Below are 22,528 nucleotides of genomic sequence, written 5' to 3' on the forward strand. Positions count from 1 at the left end.
CATGGGTGCGAGTTCAGAACAAAAAAAAAGTAGAGCATAAAGAAACCTACGGGGCCTTCAGTACCATGTGTGGCGTAACAATAACTTTCACGTAATCATAAAGCATAACAATAACTTTCAACAACTTTACCATGTGTGGCGGAACAGGGCAATACGACCAGCACCACACCATTCTGATGTGAAACTAGCACCAATATGGTTGCCAAGATGCCCAAACCCTGTGTACCAGTATGCACCAGCAGTACTCGTCGATATTGGTCCGTATTGGCACACAGATGGTACTATACCAACCGTACTAGTGCATGCCAACAGTTTTCATATTTTTGAAGCTGTTAGTTTCAATACATACCGTCAATATCAGTATCGTACTATTCTAATGGAAAAATGATGCAGGGTTCAATGCTAGTATTTAAAACCATGTCTAGAATAGTATGAATTCTTTTAATAAGGTGACCCAGAGGTACATTTAGATATTCAGAAATGTCTGATTTTGTTAATTCTCCAATGAGATTAAGAAATGATTCAGTAGTCAAGATATGCTAAATAACATTTTTGCATAAAGAAATGATTCATTAATTATTTTATGATGCTTGTTTATAGTTGTAAATTCTCTATTATACATGCAAATCAAATGAGATCAAGCAGAGCAAAAAAAACCTGGTAGTTACCTCTAACTACCAAGTCTCTTTGTATGAAAATAAAAACTGCAAACACAGCATTTTGAAGTAAAGAGTAAAAAATATTCATAAATTTTCTAGAATAAAATGGCTCACAAATCCCCACATCTTTTATCCAGTTCTTCTGACATTAATAACAGTTAGTTGGATTTGTATAGTCAAGCATATAGGGAAAAGGTTTATTCCATTTGGTTCCATTATTTTATTCCTTCCAATAAATAATCTACATCACACTGATTTCTTATCCGTCTTCTTAATGCATACCCTAGCTGCAAGCTCTCTTTAAGTTTTGGTTGGAGAAAATGTGTAATTAACATGGATTAAGGAAACTTCTCAATTGTCATTTAGAGTTTATTTTCCTGCTACAAAACTAAAGGAGTATATAATGATGTTGACCTATTCTAGATCCCCAATCATCATCATTAATCATCATCATTTGAAGAACTGGATAGGTTATTAGGTTTTATCCCAGTTCATAGTCTTATGTGTATCCATTTTTTTTTAAACTGGAGATGCACAATTTTACATTTATGTCATTGTTTATATCATTCAACAGATAATATTAGTTACAATCTGCACTTTTAGGTCTATAGGTCCAATAACAAAGTTTCAGATGAAGCTGTTATTTGTACTTCAGGTAGGTTTCATAACATTAAAAGTTCCAGTTTAAGTTGTTAATGTGTGCTAGTAGGAATTACCAAACCATACCACATGATATGGAACATATTGAGGCATTGCTGCACCATACACAACCTATTTATCATTAACAAAATGTATCGACGTAATATTAGTCAACAACAAACCACAATATAGCATATCAATCAATAGGCTGTGATGTAGATCATCATATTGATATAAGTGATTTTGATGGGCCTAACGTTTGGAAATGGTAAGTTTGTTAACTCTGTGAGTACCATCTCCATTAAGAATATACCCTATGCATTTCCATAAAAAAGTACCTTTTTAATATTTAACAATATTGCTAGTGTTTGACAGGTTTATATAGAATCATGCTTGTATATCAGAAGCTTATACTTGTCATCTACTCATCAAACTAAAGCTATTGAAACTAATCCATATATATGAAAGAAAACAAAAAGGTTTACCACGCTTGTCAAGTGTCATCACCATATAGCAACATATGTAAATCATGTTGTGCTCTAACTGATAAAGGCACGATATGTGATTCTTTGGAGCTTGGTTTCCAATAATATTTATCAGAACCACAATGTAAAAGAGAATTCAAAGCATATTATGTGTTTGTGAGGACTACAAGCATATTTGAATCATTATCAAATTATCATTATAAGCCAGGGCAGAAGAGGATTAACTTAGTGCAGTTTGGAAGTAATATGGGATTATACTTTAAGACTTTAAAATGAAAAAAAAGCATGACAAAATTCTGATGAGCTCAAAAAGGAAGGGAGGAATAGTACAGCAGTTATAGACATTATTAAGATGTCACTATAATCCTTTCAGAACCTTCACTTCCATTCTAGATGATGACATTGGAAAACAAAAGCGAAAGCAGCTGTGCATTACTATAGCAAAAAAAATTTGAGCATATATATTATTTAGAGAAGATACTGACTTTACAGGATATGAATGAAAATTATGAAATATTCTATAGGAAGTAACTATACCTGTAAATTTTTTCTAATTGCTAGATCATAAAGATTCAAATTGTTCACAATACTAGAACGCCTCCTGGTCAATTGGCCTTCATCTAGGCCTTCATATGAAAGAAAACTGTGACGACCCACTACATACTTTAAGAAAGCATCGCCAAGAACTTCAAATCTCTCGAGAGAAAGGCGCTCCAAGCATTTCTCTGTAGTGAGCGCTTCAAGAATCTAAAAAAGTTTGTCGGGTTCAGAAAATGAGGCTTTGAAGTGCATACAACCAAAAACATTATAAAAGACTAAAATAATTTACTCATCAAATTAAAAATATACAAAGTAGTAGTGCAAAACCAATATTAACAAATGGAAAAGAAGGCTTTACACAGTCAGCTCGAACTTCAGAGGCTTCTGGGAAAGATGCTAGAAATACCTCCTTCAACTCAATAGCCACCAGTAAGTTTTCCAGACGATGCATCAAAGAAGGCAATAAAGACAAAGAACTGCCAATATCTTTTGAAAAACCAACTATTTTTAATGAACATAGTTCTGCAGGTAACTCCACAAAGTGCTCCACCATCTCACGGGCCTCTGCTTTTGCAAACAAAAGAAAATGTAGGCATTTATATGAAACCATTAGAAAAGGGGGGGTGGGGGTGGGAATCACAAATCGAGTAATAAGAAGACTAGAAGTAAGCATAGACTGGATAGGCCTCAATCACAACCAATTCACAATTTCCATGTATGAAACTTTTATATGCAGTCAAAAAAGTTGATTTAGAAATATATTCTTACAGGAATCACTAGGACTGGTTCAACACCCATGCCAGGCAAAGACCCAGTTGACGACTGAAATAAGTAGCAAAATTGTAATTGCCGATAGCCTAAAACCAAAAGATAAATTTGTTGGATGTACCTAACTGTTACCATTGAGCACAAAAGCTACGCTCATCAACCATGATCAATATGCATATAAAGTATAAACAATTACGTGTTCAGTTAAATCATAAATCAGATAACTGTATCTACAGGTCAAAATTGTTTGATTTTAACTACTCGATGCACAGATTACAGACCATATAAGCTGAAAAGCATTTGATTTTTGGACTATTAGGCATTTTAGTTTTTGCAAATTACAACCACTAAGATCCAATAGACTCACCTTTCATGCTTAGTGCCACAATATTTGTATACAAGATACATGATATAATGGCAGCCCTAGCACCCCTCAAACTAATAGCAAACTGCAGATAAGTTTCGCACGTTGGTGTGTTTTTGATAAGGATACCGAGCTAATGAAACAATCCCTACAAACCATGGTCGGCGGAACCATCCCGAACCGCCTGGTTTAGAGCATACCAAGTTGTATTGGCGGCGAACTAGAACGGTTCCCGCGACCAAAACAAAAAACCGGCGACGAAAGGGGAGAAGGAGAAGGAGAAGAGAGGAAAAGAGAGAAAGCAGGGGAGCGATGGAGAGGAGAAAAAGGAAGAGAGAGGGAGGGTCGTGGAGGGCCGTGGAGCCGCGCGGAGGGGCTGAGGAGGGGCTCCGCCTCCAATTTTCCTGTTTCGAAGACAGGGATCTCGGAGGGAGCCTCAGAGGGGCTTGCCGACTTCACTTAAAAATTTCGAAAATTACAAGAGGCCCCCTCTAGAACCCCTATTTCGAATGAAACAGAAAATCCAAAGGCGGAGCCCCTCCTCCGCCCCTTCCACACAGCTCCTCGGCCTTCCGCCACCCTCCTCTCTCCCCCTTCTCTCTCTCTTATCCTCTCTCCCGTTCTCCCCCTACGGGCTTGACACAGAACGGCATGGGAACGTATCGACACGTGCCATCGTGCAACCGGTCCAGGACCCGATTCCAGCACAACAATCCCTGCTACAAACAAATATTGATGTTGCCAGAATTGAACAAGTACGAAGTATAAAAGCAATCTCTAAAGAATAGTTCCATACAACAAATGGTACACTTTCAGTCAAGATGGCAGTTGTACTATGTGTTGGTACAAGGGTGTACCGAGCCTCAACATTGTTATGGTACCATTCCAAAGTCAATATGGTACACCTGAATCGGCCAAGGGCACCCATATCATAGATGCTATACAGGTGTCAAAGCTGAGAGCACCAAAAATATTTCAAAGGAAGTATTTATCATACTTTATCAATAGAATCCATAATTTAACAGTTTCAGGAGTAGTTGAAGCTAAATATTGAGAAGCACTCAACATATGGAAGAAAATATGATGGGATGGTACTTTCTATGCAAACTGCAGAAACAAAAGGCTACAAATAAAATGAAACTAGTAAATAATAATGAACAACATGCCTCAAGGTGATTGTTACCTGTACTCTCTTGTAATCGATTATGGAGTAAGTTACGCAACGAAAAGAGTTGTTTGGCCTTCAAAAATGGTTGTTCTAAGTACGATAGCCTAATACGAAACCTGATATTAACAGCCATAGCAGTATTAGACAATATTCAGACTACTCTAATGCTACAAGAATAGTAGAAACATTAGAAGCGAATTTAAAAAAAGAAAAAAGAAAAAAAGGATTTACAATAGTGAGCAATTTAAACAATATAAAAGATACAAAGAATCTCATAATCCAATGACCCAAGGACACCATCATAAACATTAGCCTGTACGGCAAAAACACCACAGTTTCTCTCTTTATGCATTAAATGCGCCTGTTAGGTGGTCTATCCATTGTATCTATGAGCAACAATAACATCCAAGCTTATTCCCTCAAGACAACATCAGCTATGGAGGATAACACCAAATCAGATCACTTACACAAAGGATTTAAAATACACTAAAAGTAACATTTGTCATCCCATCAACTTTAAAAATACCCCGATTTACATAACTAGCATGTAAACAAAACTACCCAAAAAACAAATGAAAACATAATATACATATACATAGAAAAAGAAAAAGAATTCACAATCAAACATTACACAAAAACACAATACACCACCCTTATCGAACTTCCATACTTTCTAGGAAGGCTTATATATCTTTAAGACTAAGATTTCAACAAACCAAGACATACAAGAAACAAAAAATCATAGCTACTTAATGTTTGGGTCTCAAAATGTTCCTCCAAATTTATTTCCATTGAATGGAACATCAAAAAGAGGCTGCCTCTTTCTCTTTTTATGTGTGTGTATGATATGCACACAAATATATATATATATATATATATATATATATATATATGACTCTTAGTCTCTTACATTTATATTTGTCTCAAAGCTGAATGGAACTGCTTATATATTCTTTCATATTCTCCTTCATCAAGAATTTCCAACTTAATAGAAATTTTTGAGGATTCCCCAACAAGGTAGATTTCGCAACCAACCTGTTGGCATTTCTAGTTTCATGGCAGGCACCTATTTTTTAAGAATTATCCTGTGATTACTTGTGAATTGTGATAGTTTTGAAATAATGGATGGTAGCACATGTTTTCCTAGAAAGTGCAGTCAAGCTAATCTGTTTTACAATTAAGCAGTCCAATAGATCAATATGACGTGTAGCTCCTACATAAGAATTATCGAAAAGAAGGCCACTTAATTGGCTTAACACTTGTTCAATTTGATTTAGAGAATATCCATCCAGGTGCATATGCCAATCCATTCAGCTAAAACAACTCGCCCGCAATCCAAGAGAAGCTCATCCTGAAGTAATAGCACAAATTGATTTATCCGCTTGATGGTCTTGACAGCAAAATAGTTTAGAAGTTTCATCTTATTGACATCTTCATAACCAGAGATGTCTTAGAGAACCAAATCATTGGTGTAAACATGAGATGGATTGATTGCAGAATTATCATTCCTTTATGTTTTGCATCTCCCATAATCAAGACAGCCTTTATGTTTCCAACATTTTTGCATTCGTGCAGTTTTTTATCTTGCACAACCATGACCTGAATCATGAATACCTAAGGATTCCTCTCCTTCTCTATGCAACAGACACTTGATCAGCTAGGATAATAAACTCTACCCATTTCGCAAGTACAAATTGTTGGCAATTTGTGACTGTACTACAAAATTTACTATTATTGTAAAAAAATAGTGAAAATTAACTATAGTTAAAAGGGTCAATCTGAAATCTGATGCCAATATAATGCAGAAAATGGAGGTATGTTACTTTCTCTCCCAAAAAAAGAAAAAAGGAAAACGTGCAGCACCAACAATGTACGATTAGTCTTAAGTTTTCATTCACTATTGTATCGAAATTGAAATTCACAATTAGTCTTTCCTATATTAAGTTTCACAATGAAAGACCAGTAGAAGCAAGCAAGATCCTTAGACAAAATAAGCATAATACATTCTAATCCTATTCCAGACCTTGATATGTTAACTAAACTAACCCGCTTTAGTAAGTACAAGATCTATGAAACATTCTGGCCACAGGGTTACCCCAAAATACATGCATAATAGGTTTTGAGAAAGACTTGTTGTAATTTGCTGCTATCTAAAATCTAGTGTACAAATGGAACCAATAAATTAGCTATAAATATAAACTTATTTCATATTCTCATTACATTCCCAAGTATATTTTAACCTTGAACGTACCATGAAAATAAACACACGAGCACCAATGCACAAAAACACATGTTTCATCTATTAGATAATCAGAAAGTAGCAAGTTCCATACACAATATGAATCTAGTAATTGTTGTGGCCAAGGTCTGCTGAATCGCCCAGTTCAAACAGTACCGAGCCGACCCAGTGCAAAACCGGACCGGTTCACCATTTCAATTTGGTTCCGGCTCCTACGGGCCAGAATTGGTCTTTTTCGGACCAGAACAGGCCGGTTCGATGCAATGAGGTTCTGAAAACATTTAGGCTAAACGGAAGGCTTTGTTGTTGATATATAATTAAATTTTAGATAATAGATTAAACAAACCAAAGGTAAAAGAATAGACATGAAAAAGAGAGAATAGAAGGAAGGAGATGAGAAGGGCCAAAACTGGCATAAAGAAATCCTTTCATCCTCTGAAAACATGTATAATTATTTTTTGATCCAACCCTAGTAGATCTTCATATAAACTTCATGACTTCTTCTAAAAGTAAACTACGATTCTAAAAATTAAGTAACAGGATCTACACCATACACAATTTCTTTCTTGAAAATGCAAATTTCATAAACTCACATAACTTTATATAGAAAGCAAGGTTTGAAATACTGAGCAGTTTAGACTTTAGAGTGTACCTCTTAATACATGCCATAGCAAAGCTTTCTTGGTACAAGGAGGTTCCTTTTGGCATATGGAGGCTCACTCTAAACAAAAACTATCTGAACCACCTCCGAACCACCAGAACAAATGGCGGATGAATCAAGAGTGGTTTTCCTTGAACTGACTTCGGACCGCTCTCAAACCAAGCAATACACCTCGCTAATGCTCAAGAAGTGGATTAAAAGGTAATCCTCTCTTGTTTTCCACCATTTTAAGGCGGAAAGAAGAGGAATAACCGAATAAGGGACAAGCTGCTACAAGGGCTTTCACACAGAATCGACCAATCTACAACTATTTTGGCAACAGTCATGCACAAATTCTACCAAAGTTTGATCAACAATCAAAATAATTGGAGTGTGCTCTGGTTCCACTCAGCCAAGGCCAAAAATTGTCATAAATTTTAAATTAATTATCTATTTTAGTTAATTAAGAAATATGTTAAATTGCTACACCAAAAAAAAGAGTATAAACATAATGTTAAAACTAAAATCACTAAAAAAAGAGAGCTTAAATTGCTACACCAAAAAAATAAAGCAAATGACTAAAAACTTTGGAAAAATTTAAAATTGGTTTAAAAAAATATGGACAAGTAAGCTAATGCCAAGTATGTGATTATTGATGATCACAGTGCTCATTTGAATGATTGTGGGTAGAAGTAGCTATTATTGTTAGATGATGTTATAAATATATTCTTTCCATTCTTTACTTGCATTTTAATTGCTAATTTTAACATATATATCTTTTAAATGTATCTCAGATTGCAGACTATGCGACATTATATGATATGTATGCATGTTACTGACTTCAACACAACAAAAAACCATGACAAGGGCATTGAACTCAATACTCCTATATTATTTCCTGCAAAATCATAATATTTAGACAAGAAAACATAAATAGAGAGAACAAAAACCAAAACTAGAGTCTTAAGGCTGCAAAAGACCACATCAAGGGTGTTTGGAGTGTTTCCATGCATACTCATCGATCCCTTTTGTTGGTATAATCCTTGGTATGGTGAGTGCCCATTCTTGGTCGTTAGTCGTTACAGTATCTCCAATACTTAACATTTCAAACATTGATAGAGAGACGCTTAAATAGCAAACCAGCAAATCCTAGTGACTTTATGGCCTATCAATGGACCAAACCAAAATCGATCTAAAGTACGATTCTTGCACGCCAAACCTACTTAAAATAGGACTCTTACCTACTTTTATAATTACATAAAAACAAGTTCAGAAAATATGAACAACCCAGAGTCAACTAATTTCTATTTACCAACACATGATATGATCGAATTAATAAAACTACGAAAGTTTGTAATCTTTTCTAAATATACGTACATTTTTTTTATATTGTCAACAATCTTTTAGGGTTAGTGTGTGTGAAATACCTGAGCATAAATTAATGGTTATCTTGCTTTTCCCCTTTCATATACATAATTTCAAGTTCTTGAGTTTGATATTATGACCCTTTGATTAGGTTTTTGCATTATCCAACATTCCCATAGATAAAAATGTCTTGTACCTCAACTATATTACTAATACAATTCTCTACCTCCTCTCCCAAAATAGAACCATCTAATTACCAAGATAGCTAAGTTCCTAAACGCAAAAAGCACAGTGGGTCTTTGAATAAAATCACGCATGCATCTAAATTTGTACATCCAAATCTACATGACTGCATATATAGGAAGCATGGTACTCATATACCTGTTCTCGTAGTATTCTGCATGGCTCATAGTTTTTGTACCCCCATGTTGGCTGCTGGCATTTGTTTCATGAAGAATGTCATCAACAAAGAAAAACAGATTGTTGTGGGGAGTGCAAACTAAGCTGTTCAAGACATCACATTTGTTGATTGGACCATTAAGTAGCTCTAAAGTATTATTCATGGGACAGGGACCCTTCTCACACAAATTTGTTATAGGGCCAAAGACCGGTGATGACAAGCAACAACTAATAGTTGTCCAATCAACAGTCATGTTTTCCCCATATCTTTGTTGCTTGACTGGAAGCAAGAGATAAAAGATTGATGAGCTATGTTGAGATGCATCATACGTTCCCAAAGGAACAAAGTCAGAAAAGAAGTCTGACCGGTCAAGGATGACCTTGAGGAACATTTCCTGGAAATTTTCTGCTAGCTTTATCTGCAAAAATTCTTTAATAATGTTAGACAAGATCTACATGTGAAGCAGGATGCATAATAGAATGAGATTGTTGACTAAGTCTAAAGATTTTTCACCTCCTCTTTGTTGAATGTTAACATCCCTAAAGGTTTAAACCCTGTCTTAACAATTCTACCATGAGCAAGATGCAAATCAACTTCCAATGATTCAGCTTCTTTAGGGAGAGGAGCTTTAACAAAAAGACCAAACATCCGATATTGTCTATCCTCCGGGATAGGAACAAATCTAATATAATAAGAAAACAGATTTATGTCATTATCAAGATTATTCCACGATATTTTAAGAGCAGCAGGAACTAGCATCTCATGAAGTTCTTCTCTTAGATTATCATCTGGAGAACACAAGAAAAATAAATAAATAAATAACTGATGTATTGAACACCTGTATAGTACTAAAATCTTGACAACTAAGTGAAACAAACAAGTGAACCTTCACTACTGACACACTCGGAATGATGCATTGTTGATTCTTTCTTCTTATCATCACCTAGACCTGGCAAAAGATAATCAGTTAAAGCACCTCGTTCATGAAGCTCCTTACATGCTTGAAGGCATGCGTTTCTCTTAGCTTCATCCTTCGAAGGATAGGGCAAACTTTCAACCTGACGAATAGGAGCATTTGGTGGAAGAATTATTCTGCAAATAGTCCCATTTATGTCATCTATGTAGAAGAACTCTGGTGCAGGAGTGAAATATCTACAGCAGAAACATAAATTTTATAAGTCACACTGAGAGGGATGCATGGACATGGAATTTACGTTCACAAGGTAATGAAGCCACAAAAAAAAAAAGACTGAGCAGCTACATACATATCACGAGGTAGCTTGGCACAATAATGATGAAGAAGGGAAACGCTGCAGGCAGTACTGATGGAGGCACCAGTGCTGCTAACTTTATATCTACCATCCTCCAAATAATCAAAGGTCTCACCAGATGTCCTGCAACCAATTTCTTTATTCATAATATCCTCCCCAGACATAAAATCATCCAGTAGTTTCTCTTCATGCTGGTTTCCTCTGAGAACAGAAATAATGGATTGAAGATGATCTGGTCAATACTTTCATTTTAAAACAAAAAACGTATAGAAATTCAAGTTCTCGAGCATTCAGACAACTTTTACATAAAGAGAGCACCTCTCCACCAGAAATACATATTCAGATGTTATCATCCGAGCGCGTCCTCTGGACTGTATGAAGCTGGCTACAGTTTCCGGCAGATCAAACCGCACTACAAGGCAGCAGGTTTGAATATCAAGTCCTTCTTCAGCTACATTAGTAGCAACTAGGAGATTCACCTGGCACATCAACAAAATGAAATAAGAAATCCTTCCAAGCAGATCAGGAAGGCATTCTTGTACAATCAAGCACACTCAGTGTTATTCACTTATTTGTGGAGTTCGATTATAGGTTCCCTCTGCTTGTTTTTTATATTGCATTTATTAAATTGACTACACACACAACACCTGAGAGGTCTTTGTTAAGCCTCAACATATTTTTCTGAATCACTGGCCAAAAAATCAGAGCCCTGACTAAATCAACAGAGAATCCAAAGCGGCATCTTCGTCATATTAAAAATAGCAAGGTCCGCCGTACCGGTACCGGTCGGCGTACCGGTGGCGTCCCGGACCGATACGAAACCGGTCCCGTATCGGTCTGTACCGGTGGCGTACCGGTCCGAACCGGTGGCGTACCGATCCGAACCGGTGGCGTACCGGTTCGAACCGGTCCCGTACCGGTTCTTCAACAATAAATTACCGGTACCGGATTTCACGCTGATCCGGTACCGGTCCCATGAAAAATAGTAAGTTGACCAATTGAAAAATAGATTACTCCAATATTACAGAAAACTTTCCCGGTTATTTATCTTAGCATAAGTCTATCAAAAATCATCAGAACAACAAAAATTTCATGTCCAATGTTCCTATCATTTAACCATAACATCCATACAATGAAAATAAAAGTATACAGTGACATGGTTTATATCATTAACATAATGATATAAAAATGTCATCACAGCCAAAGATTCCAAAGTTAACTTCGTCATCTTCATGATATATATTCTTCACTTCAGAGTGATACAAATCTTCCAGTTCAATGGGTAATTCAAAAATGTTCTGCCAGAAAAATAACTCAAAGATGAAAATGTTACAGAAAAGAAAATTAGCTACCACCCAGCATATGCTATTCTAGACAAACTTGAAAGAACATTCAATATGATGGAAGTCATATAATGGTGCATCTTTGGATAGTTTAGTTTTTAAGTAGTAATGGAATTATTACAAAACATTCCCAACAGGGTGTCATGACAGTACCTCACCAGAAGAAAATTTTTCAACAATGGCATTCAATTTCTTCCGTGACATGCTTTTCAATCCAGAGTGACATCCCACGAGGAACTCACATTTCCAATAATGAAGAGGCTTTATGTTCCTGAGGATATATGCTAATGATCTTGCAACCATAATTCTCTTCACAAAAACTATACATTTCATGTTTTCTTGTAGCCTGTCAAGAAAAGAAAGCATATGTTGACACTCTAAAAATATATTACTCAGAACTGCAAAAAAGAAAACACAAATTCTTTCTTTAACTTGATGAGATTCTAAAATGAGCTATATAAAATTTCCTGCTCAAGTAAATATGGACATGAAACTATATATTTTCAAAGTCCACAGATCAGCTCCACTTATTTGCAAGAATGTCACATAAATATATGATGACTGATGGATTCATAGAAGTTGGATTGAAAATAGACTTGAAATTTTACGTGATCTTAATTAGCATATGAAGATCAAAAATGCTGCCATATTGTTAGAGAGTTTGCCACAACAGCTAACCTATCTAAAGTCTAAATGTGATTTGATCTCAAGATTATTGTAGAAATTATAAACCTACAAGAAAGGCATAGGTGCATGAAAAGTCTAGAATGTGCTTTTTGATCTTGAAAAAACAATAATATGCACAAACCTTACTTGTTCATAAACTTATCTTAGCTTATGAGTCATGACTGCTGCAGTGCACACGGTGCATTGCCTTTTAGAACAAAGAGAAGGAGAGCAAGATGGTGCCCACAAAAATTAGTATACATGTTGTTCTCATAAAATACAAGCCTAGCTGTGAATAAGCTACTAAATCATGGGAGTATAGAGCATGGTATGCTGAACCGGCCCGTACCGGCCGTTTAGCCCGTACCCTAATCGGTCCGGTACAGCCGTAGAAAATGGTTCCGACTTCGTACCGGTGTCAACCAGACAAGTTTGCACTGGTACATCGTACATCCTTATACCGGTGCGAACCGGTCCAATTCGCACCGATTTGCTTTTCTGTTTTAAAGGCCGTGCGCTGTGGCCTTTTTGACCACAGCGCGCAGCGCTTTTTGAATTCGGCCCAACAGCGTGTGCGCTGTCCGATCAAATACCGAGCATCATCGGACTATAAAAGCCGACTAGCAAGGAAGCATCGCTAGAAACCAGCAGAGGAAGGGGAGGCGGATCCGGAGTGAACTAGCAGAGACGGCGTGAAAAAAAATTGAGGTGAGAGAACGTTGTTCTCCTTTCAAAAAAATCTAGCAAAGGCTAATTAAAGTATGGTTTATTTCTCCTACCTTTTTTCTTCAATATTTTTTTAAGGTGCTTAGAAAAACGAGGTCAAAAATTGCAAATAAAAAAAGGAGATCATGCCAAATTTTTCGATTTGGGCTTGATTTTTTTATACGTTGTAGATCTATGGATGATGTACATGTACTTGCATAATTTTATTAAGACGGTCTCGTCTATGTGCAACATACTACCTGAAGCTGGAATTGGTATGGATGACGAACTTCCGGAGGCTCTGCGTAATGTCATTTACAAGATGGAGCTTGATCCAGAAGTCGCGACGTCATGTCTAGAAGAGGTAACTATGATTTATTAGCATGTGTAAGTATACCGGCAACTTCTATTGTTAACATAGTACAGCATGCTTCTTTTTCACAGACCAAATTATTTAGAGAGGGCAGCAATAGCTTTGAAAAGCAAGCAGTTGTCGTGAGCAAGACAACTATGAATCCAGGTACGTTACACATCAGAAAGACATTCACTTAGCGTTACATGGTTACTAATATGGCACCATCATATATGCAATTTTTTTCAATTTTTGCAGCTCAATGGTGGATTCATTTTGGCAGGTCCGCAAAAAATTTTAAGCGGATAGCTATCCGAATCTTCTCCCAGACGGTCTCCTCGAGTGACTGTGAGCGCAACTGGTCCACCTTTGCCCTCATCCACGGCAATCAAAGAAACCGTTTGACACAAAAGCGCCTCAACAACTTTATTTATATGCATTGCAATCTGCGATTGAAGCTAAAATGCATTCAAGAAGAAGTGGACCTCAAGTATGCAGATCCGATCAATAAGGCTTTCACAGATGATGACGATGATCCTATGCTCGGCTGGCTTGTGGGCCAGCAGCAGGAGCTCGAGCTTGACGAGCCAGGATTGCCTCCACGACCATCCGGCTTCATAGCCAGTGAGGCTAGGGTCGATCCAGAGCAATAGGCTGAGCGCAATATTCCATGCACTCCCACGGCTGATCAGCCACAACCAGAGGAGAGCTAGTCATCACATGACTGGTACGACACATCCTTTCAGAGAGATGATCGAGAGATGCTCAGACGAGGACGCTACGGTACCCAGTCGACTCGATCAGGAGGGTATGGTAGCCAGGCAGAAAGGGGCACAAGGGTAAGAAGGCACCTGCTCAACAAACGAAAAAAGAAAAACAAAGGGCCCTAATGGAGAGTGTCGAGGAGAAGACCTGAAGCAGCAGAGATGAAAATTGTAGTGGTGATGGATCTGCTAGCCATAAAGAAAGTGGAGGACAGTATGATATTATTTATAAGACACAACCGGAGGCGGGTCTTCGATATACCGGTGAGTTTCAATTTACGCATGCTACACAGGATAGGGACTACGGTAGGCCATCTGATAGAGCCCGCGAGGATACCATTGTATATAGAAGACGAGCTCCTCACAGTCATTCAGGAGGACAAGATGAAGCTGCAGATAACCTCGCATGTGGTGCGTCAAAATCATCTTCCAGTGGCTACTAAGGTATGCTGAAACTGTACCGGTCGGCGTACCGATGGCGAATTGGTTCGGCCGGGTTTCAACTATGCCACCATTTTTTGGGCTGCGGCAAGCACATGCACATGCAAAAATGCCACAGCATAGCTATAGTGGCATTAAATGCCACTGTAATGATATTGTAGCTGCACTATAATAAAACTATAGTTGCACCGTAATGACACTGTAGCAGCACTATAATGAAACTGTAGTTGCACCGTAATGGTATTGTAGCTGTTACATTAGCATTAAATGCCACTGTAATGATATTGTAGCTGCACTGTAATGATATTGTAGATGCACTTCGCTGTTCCAGTGGCATTAAATGCCAGTGTAATGATACTGTAGCTGCACTTTAATGATACTATACTTGCATGGTAGCTATGACAGTGGCATTTAATATCACTGTAGCACAGCTACAATGCTACAGTGGCATTAAATGCCGCAATGGACTGAACTCCGTGCTGGTTCGCACCGAGTCTTAGCCGAACAGGACGGAACCGATCCAGTTCGACCTTGTACCGGTGCACACTGGTATGCCATTCGTAACTGTTTTCCACCTCTGTTCCAGACCGGTCCAGTACAGGCTGAACCGGCCGGTACAGGCCGATTAAGCATACCATAGTGGCTACTATCCTACACAGCTCGAAGGGTCTCATGGGTCGATTTTGTTGCCGGCATTTTTGGATGGGCCCTTCCACAGCCATATTATTAGCAAGAGAATATCTCTCAGAGCCAGAACTTCAGCAAGAGATCCGAGAGTTCTTATAACCCGGCGTACATTCCTCAAGGATTGAACATATAAGACTACAACGCCACTTGGTTAGAAGGGTAGGTTGATCTACCTCCTTATTATGCCGATGGTCCGGATATTTACGAGAAGCATCGCCACTCAACCCGATTTTAGATATCCGAGAGTGCTTTAAATGTATGTACTTGATTGTATCTTAATTTGAAGATATTTTATGTTCTTCATTTTATGACTTGCATCATTTCGAAGTAATAAGATGCATCATCTAGCTTAAACCTCAAAACTCAACATAAAAATCAAAAAATCATGAAAAAAATAAAAAAACCAACAAAAAAACATCAAATTTGACTTCATTTCATAGAAAAAGATCCAAAAGAGAGAAAACTCCCCCAAAAAAATGGTGTCGTAGCCAAAACCCGACCGAACAAGCCGAACCGGTTCGGGTCTCCACCGATACGCCGACCGGTACCAGTCGGTGTACCTTGGTGTGGAGCATCCCAAGCTATTTCCAGCTTACAAAGTTCTAAATCAATCATGAATAATACTTCTTTAAGTGCACCAATTCTAGATTAATTAATAAAGAAAGAACTGTCATAGAAAACTTTTGCAAACCAAAAACCTCATGCTTTCTCTTTCACAGCTTATAGAGTTAGGAAGGCATCTTAAATATGTGACAAGTATGGAAGCACTAGAGAGCTCACTTAAGAGGGAAAATCCGAAAAACAAAGTCTGTTTAGGAGAAGTAATTTCTTCATCATTAGGATCAAAAGCATTTGCATATAGTAAGAAGCTTATAAGATTGTGGTGACTTGGAGATTGTTTCATCTTAGCTATTACCCCATTAGTTTGGGGAATAATACTTGCATTTGTATATGTTCTAAGCAGACTTTAAATTAGGGTTTTTTAATTGATCCTTAAAGCTTGTAACTTAGTATTTGCCACAAGTATACATAACTTGTATATGTTAAAGTACTCTCATAAAAGCTGGAGTTGCAATCTTGATAAACATTGGATTTTTTCTTGAAACATATTTTTATACGTGAAACAAAGTATATGCACAGAAACATGAGTAAGGAATATATAATTTCAAGCATAACTCATTGATTCGGACACAGTGTCACACCATACATACATACTTGCACATACATACATACACGTTCACATGCATGCAAATGTTGTGTACACATGCGCACATGTTTTTATATATACATGCACATACATCATGTGCAAAAGTTTGTCTCTAACTATGGGGAACTTTTGAACTCATAAGTCTTTTTCAATCATACATGAATTTGTCATCCAAACTGATTTTGTCATATAAAATAACTACCTGTGATCATGATATAAAATTTAAAAATCATAAAAACAATATAACTCTGGACACAAAGAAATCTAACCATTCTGCAGTTACAAGATAGTTGGTTTTCATAATAATATAAATGGGTTTCTTGTCAAAGATCTAATCTGTTCATGATAATCTACAGATCCTAGTACACAGAACCAACATCCAAGAAATCAGGATATCAAACATAAATAGAATCAAACCAAATATCTCAAAACTAAAAACTATCCATTTTGTAATCTTTTTATTCAGTACTAGGAAAGTCCGCTGTGGTTGATTTCTGGTGATGATTCTTAATTTTGATGGCCTATGATGCAGCCGCACAGATAAATGAACACTCATGCATGCAGATGCGCATAACCATGCACACATGTACATAAACATGCACAAACTACAAAATTAAAATAAAAAATTAACAATTTTATTACAAAGCATATGATGGTGAAACATGTATTAAAGTGAAATATGGCTGCATGCTACTTTGTGTGGAATGCATGCTTTGCCTGCCAGTATGGCCCAAGCATTGGCGCACATGTCATATTCCATACCAGTGCCAAGATCGCAATGCGTTGGCATGCAATACCACAATATCCGAGCAAGAATGCAAAATACAAAAAATATCTATTTGAAGTACACCTACAATCCATAAAATTGATTAAAAAAAATCAGACTAACCTGTTACATGACAGAATTTCAATGAGAGCTAATAACTTTTTTGAGAAAAATGGTTCTTCTAGAGTCTCTAAAGTAATGGAGCTGCCCTCTGTATAATCTACAAATCAGAAGAACAATTTCTTGTCAGATGTGCTAGAGATTGAATGGAATATCAATAACTGATTATCTATATAGTGCACCCTACAGTTCAATCTAAATAAATAAAACTATTACCATCCACAAGACAATGACCTTTTTTTTCTTTCCCCAGGTGTGTGTTAAAACATCCAATTAGAGAAAAAAAAAAGCTTCACAAACTAGGGCAGAAAGCAAGTCAGATTATATCCGACCGTATCCGTTTCCGTATCCGATTCGGATCAGATTTGGATAGTATTTTTTCAATCCGATCGGATATAGATACAGATCCAGATAGTCAATTCAAAAATCTCCCGGATACGAATACAGATGCGGATACACCTAATTTTCCAAGATTTGGATCCGAATCTAGATATCCGTATAACAAGGATAAGTGAAAAGAAGTTTAAGTTCAATTAAATCCGGAAAGTAATTAAGTGATTAACCAAACCTAAACTAAAAGGAATTCAAATATCAGATGACCGTCACTTAAGATAGCAACCCGAATAAGAAATAACCGATTCCAATAAAATCCTTCGAATCACCTAGCACGCCTGAAAGCATGGAATGCCGTACCGGTCCGTACCGGCCGGTACGGGCCGGTACGTACCGGTCCGGCCGTGGACCGGTACCGGAACGGATTAAAAACCGGTATTTCCAGTTTTTTATCCGAACCGGCCGGTACGGGTGCGTACCGGCCGGTTCGGAGCCCGTACCGGCCGGTACGCACCTCGTACCGGTGCGAACCGGCCGGTTCGCACCGGTACGATTTTTTTTTTTTTTTTTTAGAACCACAGCGCCGCGCGCTGTGGTTTTTGAAACCACCGCGTACCGGCCGGTACGGGACCGGTACCAGCCGGTACGTACCGGACCGGACCGGTACCGTACCGGTCCGGCCGGCCACCGGTACGCCGACCGGTACCGGTACGGCGGACCTTGCCTGAAAGGCTCAAACCTCTTGTTCATCCATTTCGTCCCTCTACTCTTCGTTCGTTGTCTTCAAGCAACTAGGATTTCAAAGATCCTGTCCACTTTCTAGTTTCCACCTGGCAATTGCAAACCAGTGACAGCCGTGAGATGCCTTAGAGGCGCCATAGATCCCATCGACTTCGGTGACGAGCAACTTTAGGGGGTATATCCTTTATGAAATTGTTTGTTTTTATTATTGATAAATGCTTGTCAAAATTATATTTTTTTTAATTGAATCTTTCTTTTAGGATCATGTCTTTATTGCTAGTTTTTATCATTGAATTTTGCTCAAATTTGATTAATATCCAAAAAAAGTATTTGATTTATATCCATATTCGGATAAAAAATATGGATATGTTAAATATCCGATTCGTAGCCATATCCGTTTATAACAAATATGGATATGCTTAATATTTGATTTGTATCCATATCCGTTTCGAAGAAATATGGATATTAATTTTGATATATGTTTATTATCTGTATCCGTATCCATATTCGTTGAAAAATATAAATAATGAATATATCAATATCCGATTTGTAACTGATCTGTTTTCAGCCCTATCACAAAGTCCCATATGCAAGAGGAAGAAATCCTTGATCCTAGCCATCTAGACCAAACTTTACTGTGGCTTTTCTGGTACTTTAATCTTTGTTAAGCCTTTACTTTGCAAAAGTCACATCCAAGAGTAAAACTAGAATGCGGGAGAAGTCCTAAACCCAACCATCTTCCTCAAGGTTTGGTCAACTAAAATGGTGTCATTATGGCTCTCCCTCTATATCTATCCAAAGGTTATGGAGTACAATCTCACCACCTCAAGGTTTGAAAATTTTCTTTTGGTTTTGATTTAGCCTTTGGCTGGCTCTATGGTGTTTCCATAGTTCCGGTAATTTTGAAAGTTTCACTATGAGATTCAGAGTTTCAATCAAAAATCAAAAAAATAATTAAAAAAGAAAATAAAGAAGTCAAGAAAATTTATAAGTATTATATATTATAGATTCTTTCTTTGTGTAGTTACGACAATCATAAGCAGAATTTAATACTATAGATAAGTGAAATCATCATGTACTATGAACACATATTCTTTACCTGAATTTCAATTATTCGAAAATTTGTTATGTTTAACAATTTTGAACACTTTTTGGTGCCAAGAACATTCACTTTTTTCTTCAAATTTAGTAGCACTCACCAATATACTGAATTTAGGCATTCTCATATATTTGGAGTTAAGAGGTTGTTCAATAAAATGCACATAGTTATGGAATACTACATTTCTTTTGCATAAAGAAACTTATTTTTGTGAAATATATTGGACATAGTTGTTTAAAATAACCTTTGTAGAGTACTATATTAAAAGCCATTTGAGGAGCCTAGGTCCGTCAAAGATTACCAGTACCAAGATTTTCTATACCAACCCATACTGTCTAGTACATGGTCTGCCGTACCGGTCGGTACGGGCCGGTACCGGCTGGTACATACCGGTACCGAACCCTACCGGTACGGTACAGCTACATATTTCGGTACTGAACCGTACCGGTCCGTACGGGCCGGTACGCGTCGGGCCGACCGGTACCGACGCGTACCGGCCCGTACCGACTCGGTACCGGCCCGTACCGAACCGGTACCGGCCCGAACCGACCAGTCCGTACCGGCTCCAATTTTTTTTTGGTTTTTAGCCCCATCGGTACAGTACCGGTTCGGCTCGGTTTGATTCGGCACCGTACCGGTACCGATGCCCACCGGTACGTCGGTATTGTCGGTACCGCGTACCTTGGTCTAGTACCAAGCAAATCATACCGACCAAAAAGGTATTGGTATGATACAAGGGCTCAATGTGATACAATACTGACACAATAGCATTATCTTGCCTCCAACAACATACCAAGTGTTAGTATGGGGTATAATGTAATCGCCCCGACTTGAATTGGTAAGCTATCAGTGAAAACTTTGATCATTATTAAGCATGCTCTCTTTAACTCAACAAAAAGAAAGAAAGCCACAAAAATTGCTATCATATAGTCTATATGACTAAATAAATAAAGAAATGACAACACTGCAATATGATAACAAGCAACAATAAGAAGCTTTTTAAATATATATATATATATATAGCTAGTTTCAGTCAATTTCAAATGAAACTGACCAAAATCATTGACACATGGACCGAAATTAAATTTCCGCCCATATGGATCATAAGTTAGGGACCAATTTCGATACTCTTGGCTGAATTCAATCAATTTCAACTAAATGGATCAATTTTGACAAAAAAATGAAGACCTTGCTCTCCATCAAACGCCATTTTGGACACCTTGATGAGACCCCCAACCCGCTGGGCCAAATTCCAAAAGGATCGGCCGAGGCCAACCTCGGCCAAGGCCAAGACTTGGGCCAAATACATTGCATGGAGGTTTGCCCAAGCCTTGGCGAACCTCACCAGCCGTCGGCTCAGCCCCGCGTAGGCCTTGCCCAGCGCCTGCGCGAGGTTCGGGGCCCTCAGCCACAACCACACCAACGCCTGGCCAACCGCACGCCCGCACGGACACAACCGTGCGCGGACCCCCGTGCACACACCCAGCAGTGCGCGAGCCTCTGCGCTGCGCAGAAGGCGCACGTGTTGAGAGCCCACGCAAGCAACACCGAGGAAGCGCCAAGCCGGGAGAGGACCATATGCCAACCGAAGGCCAAAGCGGCCACACCAACCAAAGAGGACATCGGACCATGAGGAGGACAACGGAGGGTCAAGCCAAGGCCCTTCATTCGGCCAAACACATTCATGGTCGGCCAACTACTTTGCTTGGAAAGCCTTGGCCAAGGCCAACTACTTTGCTTGGAAAGCCTTGGCCAAGCCCCTTCATTCGGCCAAACACATTCATGGTCGGCCGAGACCATGCTCGTGCCGCACACACCGCGCCCATGCATGCTAAGCCTCGGCTGAGCACGCCCAACCTAGCCGAGCCAACCGCGCGCCCAAGCCTCGGCTGAGCACGTCCAACCTTGGTAGAGCCCGCCGCGCGCAGAGCCCCGCCAGAAGCCTTGCCGCAGCCAAGTTCTGTCGCGGCCAACCTCGCCTGCTACAGTGCGGCGAGATTCAGCTGCAAAAACCTCACCAGCTACAGTAACCGCTAGCTAGCTAGCCCGCCTGTGCCAGTCAGCCCGCCTACTACAGTTAAGCGAGGTTCGGCCGACCGAACCTCACCAGCTACAGTGCCCCCGCACGCCCAAGTCCCAATCCCTCCCGACCCGGTCAACCGGGACCCGCGTCCCACAGGCCGCGCACCCAGCCCTAGTCCCTCCCGGACTACAACTCTATTTATAGGCTAAGCCCTAAACAAAACTAAATAACCCGCCTTGGATAAATATGGCAAATTGTCTTCCCACGGATCCAAGGCCTTTCCACCATCGATTGGCATGAGATCAATGGCTGAAAATCACCCAAGAAGAGGTCCTCCCGCAGCTGGTGTTGACTTGGTCTTTAGCCGTTGAAGGGTGGGCAATGGAGGGCTAAGATGCTCGGGTCCCGCGGACTGGGCGCACGGGAAGCGTGTCCCGGATGGCCGAGATGCGTCCCGATTGAGCTGGGAAAGTCCCAGTCCGGGAGGAACTGGGGCTGGGCGTGCGGCCTAAGCGCACGGGATGCATGTCCCAATTGATCGGGTCGCTCGTCCCGGCTAGGACTTGGGCGCGCGGCTGCCGGCTGGCGCGCAGGCGTGGGGCGGACCCGGGCGTGCTGCTGGATGCACGACTGGGCGTGCAGGCACTGTAGCCGGCTAGGTTCTTGCGGTCGAACCTCGCCGCACTGTAGCAGGCTGGTGCGCGCAGGCTAGCTGGCGGGTGGTGGGGTCTAGCGTCGATCAT

The 22,528-nt window shown here is 39.2% G+C and overlaps 1 protein-coding gene across 6 annotated transcripts in view; it reads right to left on the reverse strand.

Moving 5' to 3' along the window:
* LOC103696391 (endoribonuclease Dicer homolog 4) overlaps positions 1-22,528 on the reverse strand; it is a 79,782-nt gene that overhangs the window by 12,995 nt on the left and 44,259 nt on the right. For 5 of the 6 annotated variants that reach the window (XR_015974679.2, XR_015974680.2, XM_088714275.2 and 2 more), the window contains 10 exons: positions 17,593-17,689; positions 12,035-12,227; positions 10,857-11,017; positions 10,533-10,739; positions 10,154-10,419; positions 9,781-10,055; positions 9,249-9,685; positions 4,639-4,739; positions 2,682-2,887; positions 2,321-2,530 (listed from right to left, as the gene is read on the reverse strand). Coding sequence is in view for 4 of the 6 variants with exons in the window: in XM_088714275.2 (XP_088570401.2) it covers positions 2,321-2,530; positions 2,682-2,887; positions 4,639-4,739; positions 9,249-9,685; positions 9,781-10,055; positions 10,154-10,419; positions 10,533-10,739; positions 10,857-11,017; positions 12,035-12,227; positions 17,593-17,689 (2,153 nt within the window). In the remaining 2 variants the exon portion in view is untranslated. The remainder of the gene's footprint in view (positions 1-2,320; positions 2,531-2,681; positions 2,888-4,638; positions 4,740-9,248; positions 9,686-9,780; positions 10,056-10,153; positions 10,420-10,532; positions 10,740-10,856; positions 11,018-12,034; positions 12,228-17,592; positions 17,690-22,528) is intronic. The other variant, XM_088714277.2, reaches the window with a different exon arrangement.

This window comes from Phoenix dactylifera, chromosome 18, assembly GCF_051530095.1.
Source record: "Phoenix dactylifera cultivar Ajwa chromosome 18, Ajwa_hap1_PhDact_Kaust_v1.1, whole genome shotgun sequence".
Lineage (NCBI taxonomy): Eukaryota > Viridiplantae > Streptophyta > Magnoliopsida > Arecales > Arecaceae > Phoenix > Phoenix dactylifera.